This window comes from Aythya ferina (assembly GCF_964211825.1).
Source record: "Aythya ferina genome assembly, chromosome: 12".
NCBI lineage: Eukaryota > Metazoa > Chordata > Aves > Anseriformes > Anatidae > Aythya > Aythya ferina.
In genome coordinates this window covers 14,218,052-14,234,270 of record NC_140308.1, presented here as the reverse complement: position 1 = coordinate 14,234,270, position 16,219 = coordinate 14,218,052, and the positions used below count along the sequence as shown (strand labels likewise).

The 16,219-nt window shown below is 36.2% G+C and overlaps 1 protein-coding gene across 2 annotated transcripts in view; it reads left to right on the top strand.

The window, feature by feature from the left end:
* Positions 1 to 16,219, top strand: part of NFATC3 (nuclear factor of activated T cells 3) — a 66,150-nt gene that overhangs the window by 26,716 nt on the left and 23,215 nt on the right. For both annotated transcript variants that reach the window (XM_084533409.1, XM_084533408.1), the window contains exons 4-8: positions 10,293 to 10,492; positions 11,689 to 11,861; positions 12,611 to 12,751; positions 15,091 to 15,146; positions 15,789 to 15,915. In XM_084533409.1, coding sequence (XP_084389535.1) covers positions 10,293 to 10,492; positions 11,689 to 11,861; positions 12,611 to 12,751; positions 15,091 to 15,146; positions 15,789 to 15,915 — 697 coding nt within the window. The remainder of the gene's footprint in view (positions 1 to 10,292; positions 10,493 to 11,688; positions 11,862 to 12,610; positions 12,752 to 15,090; positions 15,147 to 15,788; positions 15,916 to 16,219) is intronic.

Sequence of the window (16,219 nt, the reverse complement as noted above, 5' to 3'; positions counted from 1 at the left end):
AATTAACTTTTTATTTGCTGCTGGTAAAAACAGTATGCTAAGGACCAAGTTTGGTGGAAAGCAAACATTAAATAGCTGTGAGTAGACATAAATTACTCAATTTAAACATAAAGATGCAAGCTTTTCCAGCACTTCCAGAAGGTTATTACACAAATGCACTTCACGATATGCATTGCTATTTGTATCTGACTTAACTTCTTTCTGTTTGGTGCTCTTGGCTTTACAACATTCAGTTCTGTCCATGTGGGTGATCATTGCAAAAAGAAGTACTTGGTGTCTCCTTGTGCCTGTAAGTTAACCAGCTAACCAGTGTCAGAGACAAGAAAGGATATGCGTGCCTCAAGGCCTATGTGCTTTTCCTTGCTACAGAGTTTTTGTTGCTTTTGCACGGTGTTTTATAGGAAGAACATTTAATTTACAAACTGTGGAACCTCTGTAGTTCTGCATGTGCAGTTGATGTGTTATTTAAAATAAAGATTTTAAGATAGTACATGGCTTCAAGCCATTAATCTATTAGCATATGTCATTAATCTATTACTAATGCTGTACTGTACCTGTTGCTAGGAGACTAAGCTTCTGACAAATTTGGCATCATCTGCTGTGAGTACATTTAATCAGCTTATTTCCAAATGTGAGGAAATGAAATGAGTTGAGCATCATGTTTTGTTTTGTAAGTCCATTGACTTCAAGGAAGCGAATTGTGTGCTGAAATTCTACTGTTTTCGGTTTTTCAACTGTCATTTTAATCTGTGCTTGCTTAGGAGTGTGTTCCAGCTAATCCGTGTCATCTGGCACTACTTATTTTACCTGTTTAGAAAAATTGCAAGATAAGGCTGACATTTGTCACAGGGAAGGAATAAATAACTTGGCAGCATGGTAAGCAGTGGGAAGGGTGACGTTTTGAAATTCTCTCATCCAAACTGTGGGGAAATCTTGTGTTGCATAGTCAGGAGACAGAGAAGGCCTCTGAGAACTGTCTACCTAATTCAGTAGGTTAAAGTACTTATTCTACCCATCTAAGAAGCCTTTTAAATAAATAGCTGCTATGTTTCATCTAACTCTTAAATGAAAGTTCATAATTCCTTGAATTTCTCACCCTTGCACCAGGTCAAATTGTACATAATTAAATAATGTTTGCATTTACAGTTTGCTGGAGTGAGATTTAACTGTTTTCTAAAAGGGTTAAGGTTTTTCATGAGACTTCACTCAGATAATGGTTTTTAAGCATTTTAGAGCAGGCAGGAACACAATAAGGATCTCTCATGGATAGTTTCTTGCTTTTGTATTTTAGCTTCCTGATCTAAAATGACTTGTTTCATTTAAAAAAATAATTGTATGTTGTGTTCCTGCAATTCACATCAGCTTCTGCAATTTGCTGAGTTCTCTTAAGTATTTTAAATTCGATGCTATCTTCTAGTAGGAAATTCCAGAAGCTGTTGTGCACAACAAATATATTAGCCTTATGTCCTGTTGCTGTTGAGGAAGGTGATCTCCACGATAGTCTTGATAACCTTGCAGTGAGATTTACTGAGGGGCAGTGGAGCTAAGAGCTCCTTGTTCTGCACGCAAGGAGGATATCTGTCCTGTAGTGAGTTACCACAGAAAATTGGGGCAGGGGTACCTATTAGGAGTTTGCCTGTGCCATAAGTCTTCTTGCCATACTTTAGTGGGCTCAAGGGTAAGAGCTGTTCATCTCTGCCATAAGCCAAATTTGCACAGTACTTGATTCTGCTGCAACGGGAGAGGGGAATCACGCAATCATCATGCAATCTATGGACTGGTCAGCAGTCCTATGGTTGAGGAAGGGTATAGAGAATGGTATACAGACCGTTTTTTCTGCGTCTTATGACCCTTCCCTTCTTCCCACCTTCCATTTTTTCAGTTCTTATGTGTGTTTTTTTTTTTGTTTTTTGTCTCAAGTCCTTCCCTTTATTCATACATCACCAGAAGGCAGGTTCTAATCCCAGTTCTAATTGTTGGTGACAACATCCTGCGAATAAATGCAGAAGGTAAGTCTCAGCCTGTGTGAGCCATGTAATCGGCTCTTAGAACCCCCCAGAATAGATAGTAAAACCCATCCACATGCATCTAATAGATGTTTGAACACTTAATCAATACAATGATTATTTACATATTAACATGGAAAAAATGAAAATGGCATACTGGATCGGTAATGACACGGTTGTCTGCTTCTTGTGTTGTGGTTACTAAGATGAGGAAGGGTACTATTGAATTATTTTTCCAAGTAGAATTAGTTTTTTTTTGTTGTTGTTGTTGTTGTTTGTTTGTTTTTTGTTTGTTTTTTGTTTTTTTGCAAGTTACATGGGTTTTCCTGAAAATGCTCATCTGAAAAGCTGTCCATAGCGTAATTTGGCACTGGGAATTGGAGGTTCAGAAATAGCATGATTTCTTGATAGCATAGCGCTAACTGAAGATGGGTTGTGTATGGTGATAGCTAGTTAGATGTGGTCAGTAATTCTGCACGGCGTGAAGTTGTAATGTTAGTCTAACGCTATTTTAGTTATGATTTGGCCTTTTGTTGGTAGCATAGAATGGGACAGGACTCTGAGCTGAAACACTCCTCAAAATATGCCTGAAATTAGCATTCAAGTAGTCAGTCTTGTCTGCAAGCAGTGAGCAAGGAAATGTGAGATTTCAGAAACAGAAAAATCCGGGTTCTTAAACCTTGAAGGATGTTCCGTACGTTGAATGACCAGATGGTATCATGGCCAGTAATGCACTGCTATTTTTGGCTTTGGTTCTCTTCAGGACCCATTTGTCTTTGTGATGACCTTTAAAATGCTGTTAAACCTGGACTTGTGCCACTACGTCTAGTAGTTTGTTAACACTTGTTGCTTTTGTACCTCACTATTTTTATTTTTCAGAATTGCAGAGATCTATACTATTTTAAGGTTTTAAGTCAGTCTACTCAATGAGCTATTAGCAAAAAAGGAAGGAGGATGCTTCTCTGGTGTGCATGCTTTTCTTTCCTACATCAGATAATCAAATGACTGAAAATAGTACCACGCTTCAGGAAGGGGAAGTAGGTTGTTACAACATATTTAATTTTAAAATTATACATTTAACTTTCTGTAACATTAAATCCTTTGTGAAATGGGAATGATTTTTTTTTTTTTTTTTTTTATTAAAAACACTTCCATCTACTGCTAAGCTTTTAAGTCAGTGGTTGGGGTATTGTCTAAGAGATCTGAATGGAGTTCTCTTCCATGAGTTTCGCCACTTTCCTGTGAACAGTCCACAGAAGATCATAGGTCAGCACTCATTGCACCTCTGTGAAGCCACGAGGGGATGGCTGTGGTCAGTCTGACTTTCAATAACTTCCCTGAACTTGTTTTTATATCTATAGCTTGGTTCAAGCTTTTCAAAATGCCACTGACAATAAATTTAGGGCAAATTGCACCACTAGTGTTAGTCATTCTGTAGCTTTTGTTTCAATTTCTTGATAATCTTCATGCCTTTGGATCTTTTTTTATCCCTTGCTTTTATTTCTAGCTGTTACTAGGTGTGCTGCTCAGTTTGGAAGAGTCACCCTTCAGCTTTTAAAATGTCAGTCTTCATGGTTCTGTTGGAAAGTAGCTGCAAACCAATCAAAAGTGAAATTCTTGTGGAGAAATGTCTGAAGAAAAAAATGTTGGTTCCTCAGAGCCATGCTCCAGTGCCTCTTGAATACTGTTGTCAGAAATAGTCTAAGGTTATGGGTCACATCTCCATTGTCTCAGAGAACAAAACACCTCGAAGCCTTTTTTTTCTTTTTTTGAACTTTTATTATATTATTATGGGGAGGTTTGGCAGTTTTGTTTTGTAAACAACTGTTTAAAAGTGGACTAAACCTTAAGTAGTGAAAGTTCTTTTCTTTTAGGATTGTTTAGATCCCAAAGTAAATTATACCATATCTTCACTTCTGCAGTCTTCCAAAGTAAAAGTAAAAGTACTTAATTCAGGAGTACAGCTTTACCTTCCCTTTATCTTTGCCTTTGCATTCATCTCGCTGGGCCTTTCTTGTCCTCTTTTGTTTTCCTTTTGGTGGTGTAACTCTGGGAGCAGTTCCAACGAACCACTGAAATACATCCAGCTGCAGGGAGACTACCAAGGAGGAGATGACTAGTTAGTCGTGCGCTTCGTGTCACCGTGTTGAAAAGCCTAGGACCTCACTGTTGAAAGTAAAGGGGAAGAGTGTGCCTACACTTCTTCACACTGCTGTGGATTTCCTTCCCCCTTCCTCATGTTTGAGCTGAGGATTTTTACAGGAATACTGGTGCATTTGATGAAGCTGGAGTTTTTAACCTATGTGAACAAAAGCCTTGATTATCACAGATTTTTTCCCTGACATGTCTTGTATTTCAAGACTATGCTCTATTTTTAGGGACATCTGTTTTTATGTAAAAGACTTCCTTCTAATCAGCCTACTTTACCAATCCAGTAATGCCATAAGCAGTAAATTAATTGTCCAAGGGGAGGGAGCACTGGAGTGGCGATAGGATTCTTTTTTTTTTTTTTTTTTTTTTTTGCTTGGTTGCTAATTGAAGGAAAAGTGCATAAAGGATAAAACATGAATATTAAACACAAGTGAAAGTTTGGTTAAACATGGCTATTTCCTAATGAATGCTGGAAAGTTTTACAGGAAAATTGCTTTGAAAATACAATCAAATGGGTCTTGGCACTGTCTGAAATGTCATTAGTATCTAGGATTGGTTGAGTGTACAATGTAGCTAAAGAAATGATTTCGCTTTATTTTTTCCCTAAGCTTTAGTTCCCTTTTTTTTTTTTTTTTTGTCTGTGTTTTTAGTCTAAAAGAATAGCCAAGTGAAAGCCTGACATCACTTCTGGATTTAGTGACAATATTAGAGATTGGTTTATTGTAAGTAAACAAAGAGGATTTGGGTTATTTTACTTTTCAGAAAAACAGAGTATTTCAAAGTATGCTATGGTGGTCTCATAGTACCTGTTTTCTGTGAAGTGTTTTCTGTTGGATGTTCTTCTCAAGTCTTGTTGCAGCTCTCGAGAAATCACATGTTGTGGGTAAATACCATTTATATTTGAATAGAGATCGGTAATACTTGGCCTGAAACAACAGATGGAAAACAGAGAGAGAACCTTCTTAGTTTTAAAAAATAGACAGTGGAGGGAGGCAGAACTTCTAAATACTTGAGATTTAAAGCCCTCTGACAAGCTTGCTGGGTAATGCAAGCTCTCCCTTAGCTCAGAGCATGGAACTGACAGCGTATGAGCAAAATAATGGCCCAGTACAATCTGCATGTAATCTGGAAAACTGCTGCCCTCGTTAGGTTGATGCCTTTTACTTAATGTGACCTGTCTGATTTCCTCAGAAAGGAAAAGATTCTCACCCCTACCACTAACTTTCAAGTGCAAATGCTGCTGACTTCAGTGATCACATTGATCTCTAGTGTTACAGTTGTTTTTTTCTAAAGGATTTTCTATACATGCATTAAAGACATATGAATGTTTTTGTAATATAAAAACACAACATCCTGATGACGGAATTTTTCTCAGTAACTTACTCTCTTCATACATGCATCATAAAAATTGCAAACTAAGTATTGACATGCAGGAGTTTACTGAATGCATGTAGTAATACTGCTGGAACTGCTTTGGCTGAAGCTGTTCTGGCTTATCCTGTTGTGACCTTCAGTCTTTAGCCTTCCAGCTTTAGTTTAACTTACGCATGCACTGACCTTTGCTATGGAAACGATATAGAAACACAAAAACAACTTGGCTGAGTTTCCTCTGCAAAGCAGTGGGTGGTGTATCAGTATTCTATTACAGAGGAGGGTTTCTAGAGGTCAGTAGTGACAGTGTGCAGTAACTTATTAGTTGTCTGCAGCACAGTGCTTGCTACTCCTGGGAAAGTGTTGCTTTTGTCTCTTTTTTTTTTTTTTTAGTTAAAGTTAATATCTTTTTTTTTTTTTTTTTTTTAGCATGCAGCTCTAAGATTGCATATTAATGGCATAAGTGCTGGAAGGCATGCATGGAAAAAAGCCCCAGTGCTCAACCAGTAGTTTAAGTTACCCTCTTCCTGTGTGTGAACTGTGACTGAATCTTGGACAGGCTGATATTGTAGCAATTTACCATGTGTATCTTCAGCGTGGTGATGCCGCAGCAGGTTGTAGGCTGTAAAATAGTTTGTTAATTTACATGCCCGTGAGCTGTGTAGTGACACTATATTCTTATTTGTATATATCATGGGTTCTCTACCAAGGTAAACTAAAGGTACAGACACCACAGCTTCACTAGGTATTTGAACAAAACAGTATGTATTCTTTCAAGTTAATTATGTAGGTATTTTCATTGAAGAAAAAGTAGCATGTCTTTTTAACTTGCAGTTTTGCCGGTGCATTGGATTTCTTGTTTGCTTTTGTTTAATTTGGTATGTAGAAAAGTATAGCAAAGTGCCAAAGGTAGTGCTGCTATGTGGTGGCTCTTTTTTTTTTTTTTAATATATTATTAATATTTTTATTATTATGTTTATTTTCAAGCCGTAGTAACATAATTTCAGATTTCCATAGAGGTAAGGTTAGCATATTGGTGTGACGTAAATCAGTCAGATTGCATTTCAAGATCATTCAGAAAATGCACCTGATACCCTGCTGATATATAGCTAATCTGTTGGCGGGGTAGGGAGCTTTTGTGTTTTCTGCCGCTTTCCACGTCTCCAACATCTTTTGCAGAATAATGTTTGGAAACCAGGCCCTGTATGTCTTCCATAGCGTATCTGGGAAGGCATAGAGGGTGAACGTTTGCTCTAGCATAATGGAAGCAAAACCATTGTTAAAAACAGCTCGGAGCAACTCAAGTGTGGTGTGCAGCCATAGAGCATTATAGGCAACACCAGTGCAACCACTGGCACTGGGTGGGCTTTGCTTCACTGCAGTAAGCTCCCGCTGCCTCTGGGCCGCTGTAGAGGACAGGGCCTCCACTGACTGTTGACAGACTGGTGCAGTTCTGTGAGTCAGTCTCAGTCTCTCATTGCTGTTATCTCTAGAACTGTTGTGTACGTATCCATTGCTAAGGATGGGGGAGATAGCGTTAAGTGGAAAGCAGCTTTGTCACAGTGACCCTGTTTGGATGTTAACTTTTTTTAATAGCTCTGGCTTGTAATATATATAATTCCCAGTATGAGAGTGAATGCGTTTAACAAAGTTCACATTCAGGCTGTGTTTCATCATGTTAAGACAGAATTTTAACTGAGGAAAATGGATGGTGGGGTCACAGTGTTGAGAGTTTTGCAAAAAGTGACTGCTGTAAATGCTAAATGAATATAAGGTCTTAATTTTTCTTTAGATAATTTAAATTATTGAAATTCATAGCTTCCAGAAATACTAATTTGTTATTGGGAAAAAAAATATTTTAGAAAGATATTGGAGCCCTGCATTGAGTATAATGGGTGTAGCCATAATTGATGAGAGGCCCCATGTTCCACTTTCAGCGGGATGATAATTAAGGGTAAAAGTTGTGATCTGGTTGTGCTGCTGTAGTTTACAGGTGACTCCTGACAGATGGAGAAAAACCTGAACACTGGTGGTGGTCATGGGAAGTTCATCGTCTCTACTGTAACATCTGTAAATGTCTGAATATTACATTTATTTACATGGGTATCAACACAGTCTAGACTGCCTCCACTCAGTGAAGGCTGAGGCATTGGTAGGGTTTTTTCCTAGATTTAGCTCTTTGTGCTGAGAACTCCAATGAGAACAAAACCATTGACATATTTGACAGAACATATGCCTGTGAAATGTAGAAATACATAAATAAATGAAATCATGTAAGAAATTAGTTGGAAATTTATCAATTATAGGGCAGGATATTGTGTTTGATAAAAGCTGCTGTGACTTGTAAAGATTGCCTGGCTTTTTGTGGCAGATATTTTTATTTCATTATACCAAGGGTCTGAAGGGATAAGGAGTGTTAAAGCCAGGAAGAGATGTGACTTACTGACTGAACATTATTAAGTCCATTTTTTCTGCTTGACTATGCACAGGTCAGTTCCACAGAGTAGTTGAGAGTCCACGGGTAGTTGGACTCAAGGGGGAGATGAAGAGAGATGAAGTTTCAGGACAGTTTACTTTAGTGTAACCTTATTTTTAGTCTGCGTTTTATGATAAAACTGAACTGAGCTGACTTCTGAAAGCACAACAGCTGGGAAAGGTACAGGGAGAACTGAAGACAACAGAATCCAGAATTCTTTCCCTTCAATCAGCTATGAAAAGCAGCAAGGTCTCCTTACTGTAGGAATGGTCTTGAGATCACCCAGCACAGGAAAGTGATAGAAATGCTGAACTGCTGCCTTTCTTTCCCTTCAGTCTCCCACTGTGAAGAACTTGAAGATGGTATGGTCTTAGTGGGGTGGCTTTTAGGACCTTCTTACTCTTTTAAAAAACAAATGGAAAAACAGAAGAAAAAAAACACCACAGAATTACTTAATAATGCTGTAATTGTAACATACGTAATACATTAGATCTATCAAGCTTTTCTGTCAGCTCTTCAAGATCCATATGTTCTTGCTCAACAGCAGCTATGTGCTGTAGCTTATCTGGAGATTTTTATCTGCAGTATGATGGCTGTAGGAATTTTTCGATTCTGTGTGTGCTGGGGGAAAAGGGGAAGAACAAGCTTCATTTTTTTGGTTTTGTTTTGCTTATGATTAATCACAGTTTTCTCCATCTAGCATGGTCTAGATGTTTGCTGTTATGCTTCTCAATCATATTGAACCAAAAATTAATGGACAGGAAATATTGACCACATGGTTGTATCTGGATGGCTTAATTAAATCTAGGTGGAGCATTACATCTTGGACAAAAGCATTCGTGTAGATCTATAGCTGAAACTTTGAGAATGGCTCTTTCTTTAACATTACAGACTCTGAGAAACAACATTCCTGTCATTGATTGAGACAAAAGTTCTAATACAAGTGATAGCACAGGTAGGTGTTGTCATGGGTGTAACTTTAACATAGGCATTTGTTGGGTGTAGGTAAAACTTCGCACCAGTTGTAGCACATCAAGATACACGCAGTCTGCAGTGGTGCTTCAGATGTCTTTGTGTGGGTGTGCTTTGTTTTTTGTACTGCTGACTACTGGTGTTGTTATTCTTGTAAGTAGGTTAAATTGACATGGGTTTTTGCATTTTTGTGTGAGTGTGTTTTTTTTTTGTTTGTTTGGTTTTTTTATGTGCTAGTTCTGCAAAGAGCTTGGATAATATTGCTGTGCAACTAAGTAACTTTAAAGTCAAAAGTATTGATGTGACAAAACCACATTTAAAGAGTGACTGTCTCCCCTCCCTCCATTTGTAACATAAATTGAAATTAAAGTCAGTGAAATATAAATGTGTTACATTGCTGTTTAGAAGTCATGTAACTTGCAGTGTGCATCAGTCTACACAAACTGCACGAATACGGAAGATCAAGTGAGTGTTGTGGATTTGTAAGACCTGTTTTGTAGGTCTCATTTAAAATTGCAGTGGGTAAAGGAAACTTGGGTGTTACTGTCAGTTATATTTTGTTTCCTTAACTCTTCTGGACAACTATGTTAGCAGTGTATAATCATAAAGCTAGCATGTTGGGTTTTTTTATAGCTAGTTTAATTTATTTATTGAAGCATCAGTGTGTTTCATGCCTAGAATTACTGTTAGCTCAAACGAGGCAGTTTTGTGATAGCGGAGTGCATTGGTGGTTAGTCATATTTTAGAAAGGGAAAGATGCATGAGTTAACTTCTTTGAGGAAAAAAAAAAAAAGCAAAACTTGATAATGATTATTTTTTCATAAAGAAAATAATATTACTTGATTTTCTAGCTATGAATCAATTTTTCTTTACCCTAACATAATACATTTACATTCATACGACCCCTTAATAAGCTCACTAAGTTGCATTTTGTAATAAAAATGTAAATTTAAAAATATTTTCAATAATTCTAGAAACTGTAGATGTATCTTAATAATATTGCTAATTCTTCTTTGTTTAAAGGCAATATCAGAAATGCACGTATAGCATAACATAGTTTTAACAGAGTTCTGTAGATGAAATGATTGGTTGTTTTCCTCTGTCCAGGACTCAGAAGGAATACAGACACGTTCATATCCATTTATTCTGGTAAATGTTGCTGATACCTGTTGCTGGAGGACTGGTGTCTGTACTCAGTTTTCTTTATCATTGAAGAAAACATAAGAGACTGAAGAAGTTTGTAATTTATTATTACTCTTTAATGCAAATACAGAAAAGCTAACTAATATTTTAATACATCTTTCATTTTTTATCAGCTCCTGGGCTACAGTGAGAAGCCTGTAAACTTGCAAATGTTCATCGGCACGGCAGACGATCGCTACTTAAGACCTCATGCATTTTACCAGGTGCACCGAATCACTGGAAAAACAGTTGCTACAGCTAGCCAAGAGATAATAATTGCCAGCACGAAAGTTTTGGAAATACCACTTCTTCCTGAAAATAATATGTCAGCCAGGTACATCGCAACTGTGTAGTTGATATGTGGCTTTTTTCCCCATTTGTACAAATGTGAATGAAATGTCTTGTAAAACAGCTAATTTTCCACACGTATGACTCATGATTAAGCTGGACGCAACTCTTTAAACGTGCCAGTATTCAGAAATAAATCCTCAGGTAACATTAGAAGTAGTGAAGTAGAGAGACGAGGCAGCTGGTATGATTAATGGGAAGATGGGTGAATGATTCTGGGGTTCTCTTTTCCTGTACAGTCTGTATGTATGTGTGATCCCACAGCTGTAGAATTGCATGGAGGTTATAAATGGCTGGTGGTTTGTGTTTGTTTTTTTGTTTCTTTTCTTATATAACAGGTGACTTTTTTCTGTGAAAGTATAGCCATACAGTTCAACTGCTTGTTTCTTCATTGAATGTGGTCATCTAACTTACCATGTCAATGGCATTTTCCTTATTTTGATTTTTTTTTTTTACATAGTTTTTATTTTTAGCAGTTAGATTCTTCTCATGGTTTAGGTCCTGCCAGATGGAATGTAATGAATAATAGTTTAATACCAGTTAGTTTTAGCAACAATTACACTGCTTTTTTCTACCTGGAGAGTCAGTGAACTGAGCGAACTACACTTTTTCTTTATTAATGTAGCATATTTATTTCTAACACATACTTCTGAAGCCAGCTTAGGCTTTCCTGAAGTTACACGCTGGTAACCACTGAATGCTATGAGCCCATAAAAAGTCTTCAGAAGCTTCCTTGTGTGTTGTTTGATTAAAGTATGTGTGGCTTATATAAATAATCAATAAGCACGTTGAATGATAGCTGGGATGTGATCATTCTCTAGTCCTTCCTAAGCAGTGCTAAATATCATCCTTGAAAATGATATTTACTGTGTTAAACAACTTACTGTGAAGGTTAAACAATATGCAGTTAAGTGGAATAACAATCTTTTAAAGGTTCAAGAAACCAGCAACTAGATGTTTGCAAGACAGAACAATGTTTAAAGAGAATACTTGCTGCTATTTCTGACACTAACAGATATGTTATGCTATTTTTAATGTTATTTTAATGCCTCCATTAACATGGGGAAAAAGTGGAATGTTCTCCATTCCTTAGCAGAAAGGCTTACAGAGTATACTTTAGCAACAGTTTGATTTGTTTTCTTCCATTTCTCTTCTAATCCATCCTTTCTCACCTGTCTCCAGTATCGATTGTGCGGGTATTTTGAAACTTCGCAATTCAGATATAGAGCTCCGTAAAGGAGAGACAGATATTGGAAGAAAGAATACCAGAGTGCGGCTTGTGTTCCGTGTTCACATCCCACAACCTAGTGGAAAAGTCTTATCTCTGCAGACTGCTTCCATACCTGTTGAATGCTGTAAGATTGCTTTAACTGTACATAATTTATAGCCATGTTTTCTGCATGTGTCAGTAGTAATGTCATTCTGACAGTATTTAGTGTCAGAATATATGTAACAATCGTGTGACAACCATTTTGTGTAAAGAGCTAAATTATGTAAAAATAGTAATAGTTTTATTTAAAGATGGTACTTGCCAATGGGCAACCCCATTTGCTGTTTGGAGGAACAGCAGTGTTTTAGGTTTTAATCCTAACAACTGCAGTCATGCAGCTAGCAGCTTCAGAAGTTTCTGTATATGAAGGGAGGCAGCCCATGTATCTCAGTGAAAATAAATACTCATTTTAGGAACAAATAATACCATTTCATTTACAGGAGTCTGTACCATTACTTACCCAATGAACAGCTGAACTTCTGGGGATTTTGTTTTTTAAATGCTGGCAGTAAGGAATCAAAACATGACTTTAATCTTAATTAGTCCTAGAACTCATTTTATCTATTAAATACTAAAGTAGTTTTTACACCAGTGTTCCTAAATTAAAATTTTAATTTGCTGTAACAGTAGAGACTGTTAGGTTTTGTGACTCCTTTGTGTTTCTTTTCTATAATTATATAATTTCAACATAATTCTGAAAACAAAGATAAATGCACAACTATGATTTATATATGGTTGTTTTACTCTCATCTGTGATTCTTCAATTTAGGATCATAAAAGCAATGTTACTATGGTTAAAATGATGGATTATTTTCTTCTTTTTCATTTTTAAAGCTCAGCGATCTGCTCAAGAACTTCCTCAGATTGAGAAATACAGCATCAGTAGTTGCTCAGTAAATGGAGGCCATGAAATGGTAGTGACAGGATCCAATTTTCTTCCAGAATCAAAAATTATATTTTTTGAAAAAGGACAAGGTAAATCTCCTTTTTTTTTCATTTTTTTCTTCTTAAGAACAAAACCAAAACCACTACTTGAGCTTGACTTTGTGTGTTCTTCATCTCTTTTATCACTTTTGAAATGGTTCTGGATTAATTTCAAACATCAAAGAACTCCAGAAGAGAGCTTAGTTTTGTGTTTTTCTCTGGAGAACTAGTTTTGTTCAAAATACTAAAAACATCTGTTCTTCGGGTACAAAGTATTGACCAGGCAGTTATGGAAGTATGCCTGTCAGTAAAGTTACTGTTCACGTTATGAAAAGCTCTAAAACTTGGATAGCCTAGGAAGATTGTCAAAACACAAACATTTATCTGTTCTCATTGTTTTTCCCTGAACTGCAACATAACACACAACTTCTCTTGTGTTTCTGTTCTGCTTCAGGTTATCATTTTAACCATGACACTACTTTGCAGCTAAAAAAAAATTCATTTGAAAGCTCTAAGTAGTACCGCGGGGGCATAGCTTAAGTCATTAGAAAAGAGCAGTGCTAGACTTGGGGAAGGAATGGAGTAGGGGATGTCAAAGGAATTGGTGTTTTAGGATAGACGGTCTTTGGAGCACACAGTACTTTGTTTTGATTTCTGTGAAGGTTTAATGCTGGGGGGCATGGAGAGTGAGTGACATTATTCTCACTGAAGTATGTAATACCTGTGACAAACCTGAACTATTTTGCTTTGAGGCTGTGGTTGCAATCAAAGCTTTTTCAAAGGCATTTGCTTCGTCCTTCTGTTACTTCAAGTTGAAAAGTTTAAAACGCATCCATTCCTGTAGAATAGAAGCAGTGGATAATTGCTGTTATAGTTAAAAACTTCACACAGCCTGTTAGTAAAATCTAATTTCTTACGCAAATTGAAAATATATGGCTCTTAGAGTTGTATTTTAAGGGGTGATTAAGTTTTCGGTGGTTGCATCACCAACATACAAGTTCAGTTCTTTGTAATCTCAAAATCCCAAATAGGTAGAAAACTTAATAAATGCAAAATTACAAACAATACCTGTATCACAAGAATAGCACTATATCAAAGTCAATAATTAGTAGAAAAGCATTGCTTTTTATCTAGGTAAACCCTTTTCTTCACAGTTTAGTCTTTTTCCAAAAACAAATGCCATTTTCATCATTATGCAAAACCAAATTGGTATGCAACTACATAAACTATAAATTTTAACACCCCATAGCCCTATGAAAATATTTTTGTTTTGTGATGTACACAGGTGTACATATATGCAACTTACTTAAAGATGTTCTGTTATCCATCATTCCTTCCTGGTTCTGTAGCAGTTCTGGATACATGCTATGATCTTAATGCTTCTTCTTTAAACTAGTATCCATGAAAAGTAGTTTAAAGTTTAGGATTAGCTGTCCTGATCCAGGGACTTCCTTTTCTTCTCTGATTTTTCCTTTAATATGTAGAGCTTAACATTTGAGCAACTTAAATTATCGCTACTGGAACTTGAATACCTGATTTCAACTTTTAAGGAAAGAGTAGCAAAAGTAAATCATTAAAAGGAAAAGTTTGCAGCTAAGTCCAATTCCTCTACATCTTATCTTTTCCTTAAATATTTAAGTAAAAATGTGGTGTTGATTTTGTTTTAATTAGCAAATACAATATAAAGTGTTTTTTCCTACATTATATTTTGACACCCAATGTTTCAAGCTGCATTTTTAAGCCCCTTTAAAGAAGTACTTCTGCTAGACAGTAGGTTTCTTGATAACCTGCACTAAACCCAATAACAGAGAATCAAGCCTTAGGTTATGCTAGGTGAGAGCAGGGAGAGGTTCACCAAGGTGAACTTCCCTCACAACACAGGTAACTTGCCCTGTAGTTGAATTGTAGGGTCTTTTAGTTCAGGGGCGGGTGTTTGTCTTAAATACGTAACCTTTGGATATGTACATGAAGATACAGGTTAAGTCACTATGTGAAAGAGAATATATACTGTAAGTCTTCAGCATGTTTGTTTCAATAATCATGTTAGAAGTTCTTAAACTTTCTTTTAAAAATGTTTTGGAAAAATACGGAAACACTCCCAGCCACTTAGAGTACACACTGCCTACTCTAGAACTAGATTTAACTGTAAGTAATCAGCAGGAGTTCTTTTAAAACGCAGGATCCTGCACAACACCCAGCTTCACAATGTCTGTAGCGTTGAAACTCTGAAAGCATCCCTGTACTTGCAGTCTGTTTACAATATGCCTGTCAGCTGTATCTCTCCCTGAATTGCCTCTTTATGACTAAAACTAAATGCAGTTTTAGATCAAGTATTTAAGGATTTTAGAAAATGCTTTTTGCTTGAATTATTTGTAAATTTCTCTCAACAGATGGAAGACCTCAGTGGGAGGTAGAAGGGAAAATAATCAGGGAAAAGTGTCAAGGGGTGAGACACTTACTTTCTCTTCTTTTAGAAATCTTTGTTTTCAAATGAGAATACTCAATTTTCATTGTTGTTCTGAAATTTAGAATTCATTTAGTAAAGTAGATCACTGGCTGATCCAGACAGACAACTGGAGACTTCTAAATTGGCTTACTACTATAAAGTACTTATTAAGATAATGCGTTGAAAGAATTGGAAGTAGCATGCTTGCTGTGAAAGCATTGAAAAAATAAATTCAGATTTAACTAAAAGAAATCTGAAGATAATTTTTCTAAGATAACAAATAATTTCCAGCGCATTTGAATTTTTCTTGCAAGCTTAATGATCTGAATTGCAGTTCTTTGACTCCTAGAGTGTTTTATGCTCTCTCTGGCAGATAAACAAAGCATCCTTTAGATGTGTCTTCTTAATTTCAAGTGTTACCTTCAGAACACTTGGGTTTAAGAAAGAAGAAAGTCTCTAAGTAACAGTTTGCTTATAGTACTATTTTGTTATGTAATATATGCATATACTTTTAAGTTTATCTATTCTGGAATATCAATTTGCTTCAGTTTTGTAATAAAAACTGTTTTAACTCTTCTGTAATTAATAGCAGTTTCATTTGCATTTAATATGTAAAGCTTTTTCATTTCAACTTTCATATAGGCAAACATCATACTTGAAGTTCCTCCATACCATAACAAAACTATTACAGCTGCAGTTCAGGTGCAGTTTTATCTCTGCAATGGCAAGAGGAAAAAAAGCCAATCTCAACGTTTTACTTATACACCAGGTATTAAAAAAACAAAAGCTGCGTTCTATTTTGCCATGTAAAATAGACATTTGAAAGTGTATCAGACAGTCTCATACTTTTTAAAGATAGATAAGACTAGATTTGAACAATTTGTAAAACACCTTAAACTCATCTAATTATAAAGCTGAAGTTTAGGATATTAAGCTACAGTGCTACGCGTACAGCCAGGCATTTCTTTGTTATACTTTTTACAGAATAATTTGCATTTTACCAGTCTTTGAAAATTAAGTGAATCTTGAAATTTGCTCTTCTAAATACCCACAGTGATGGTAGTGAGATAACA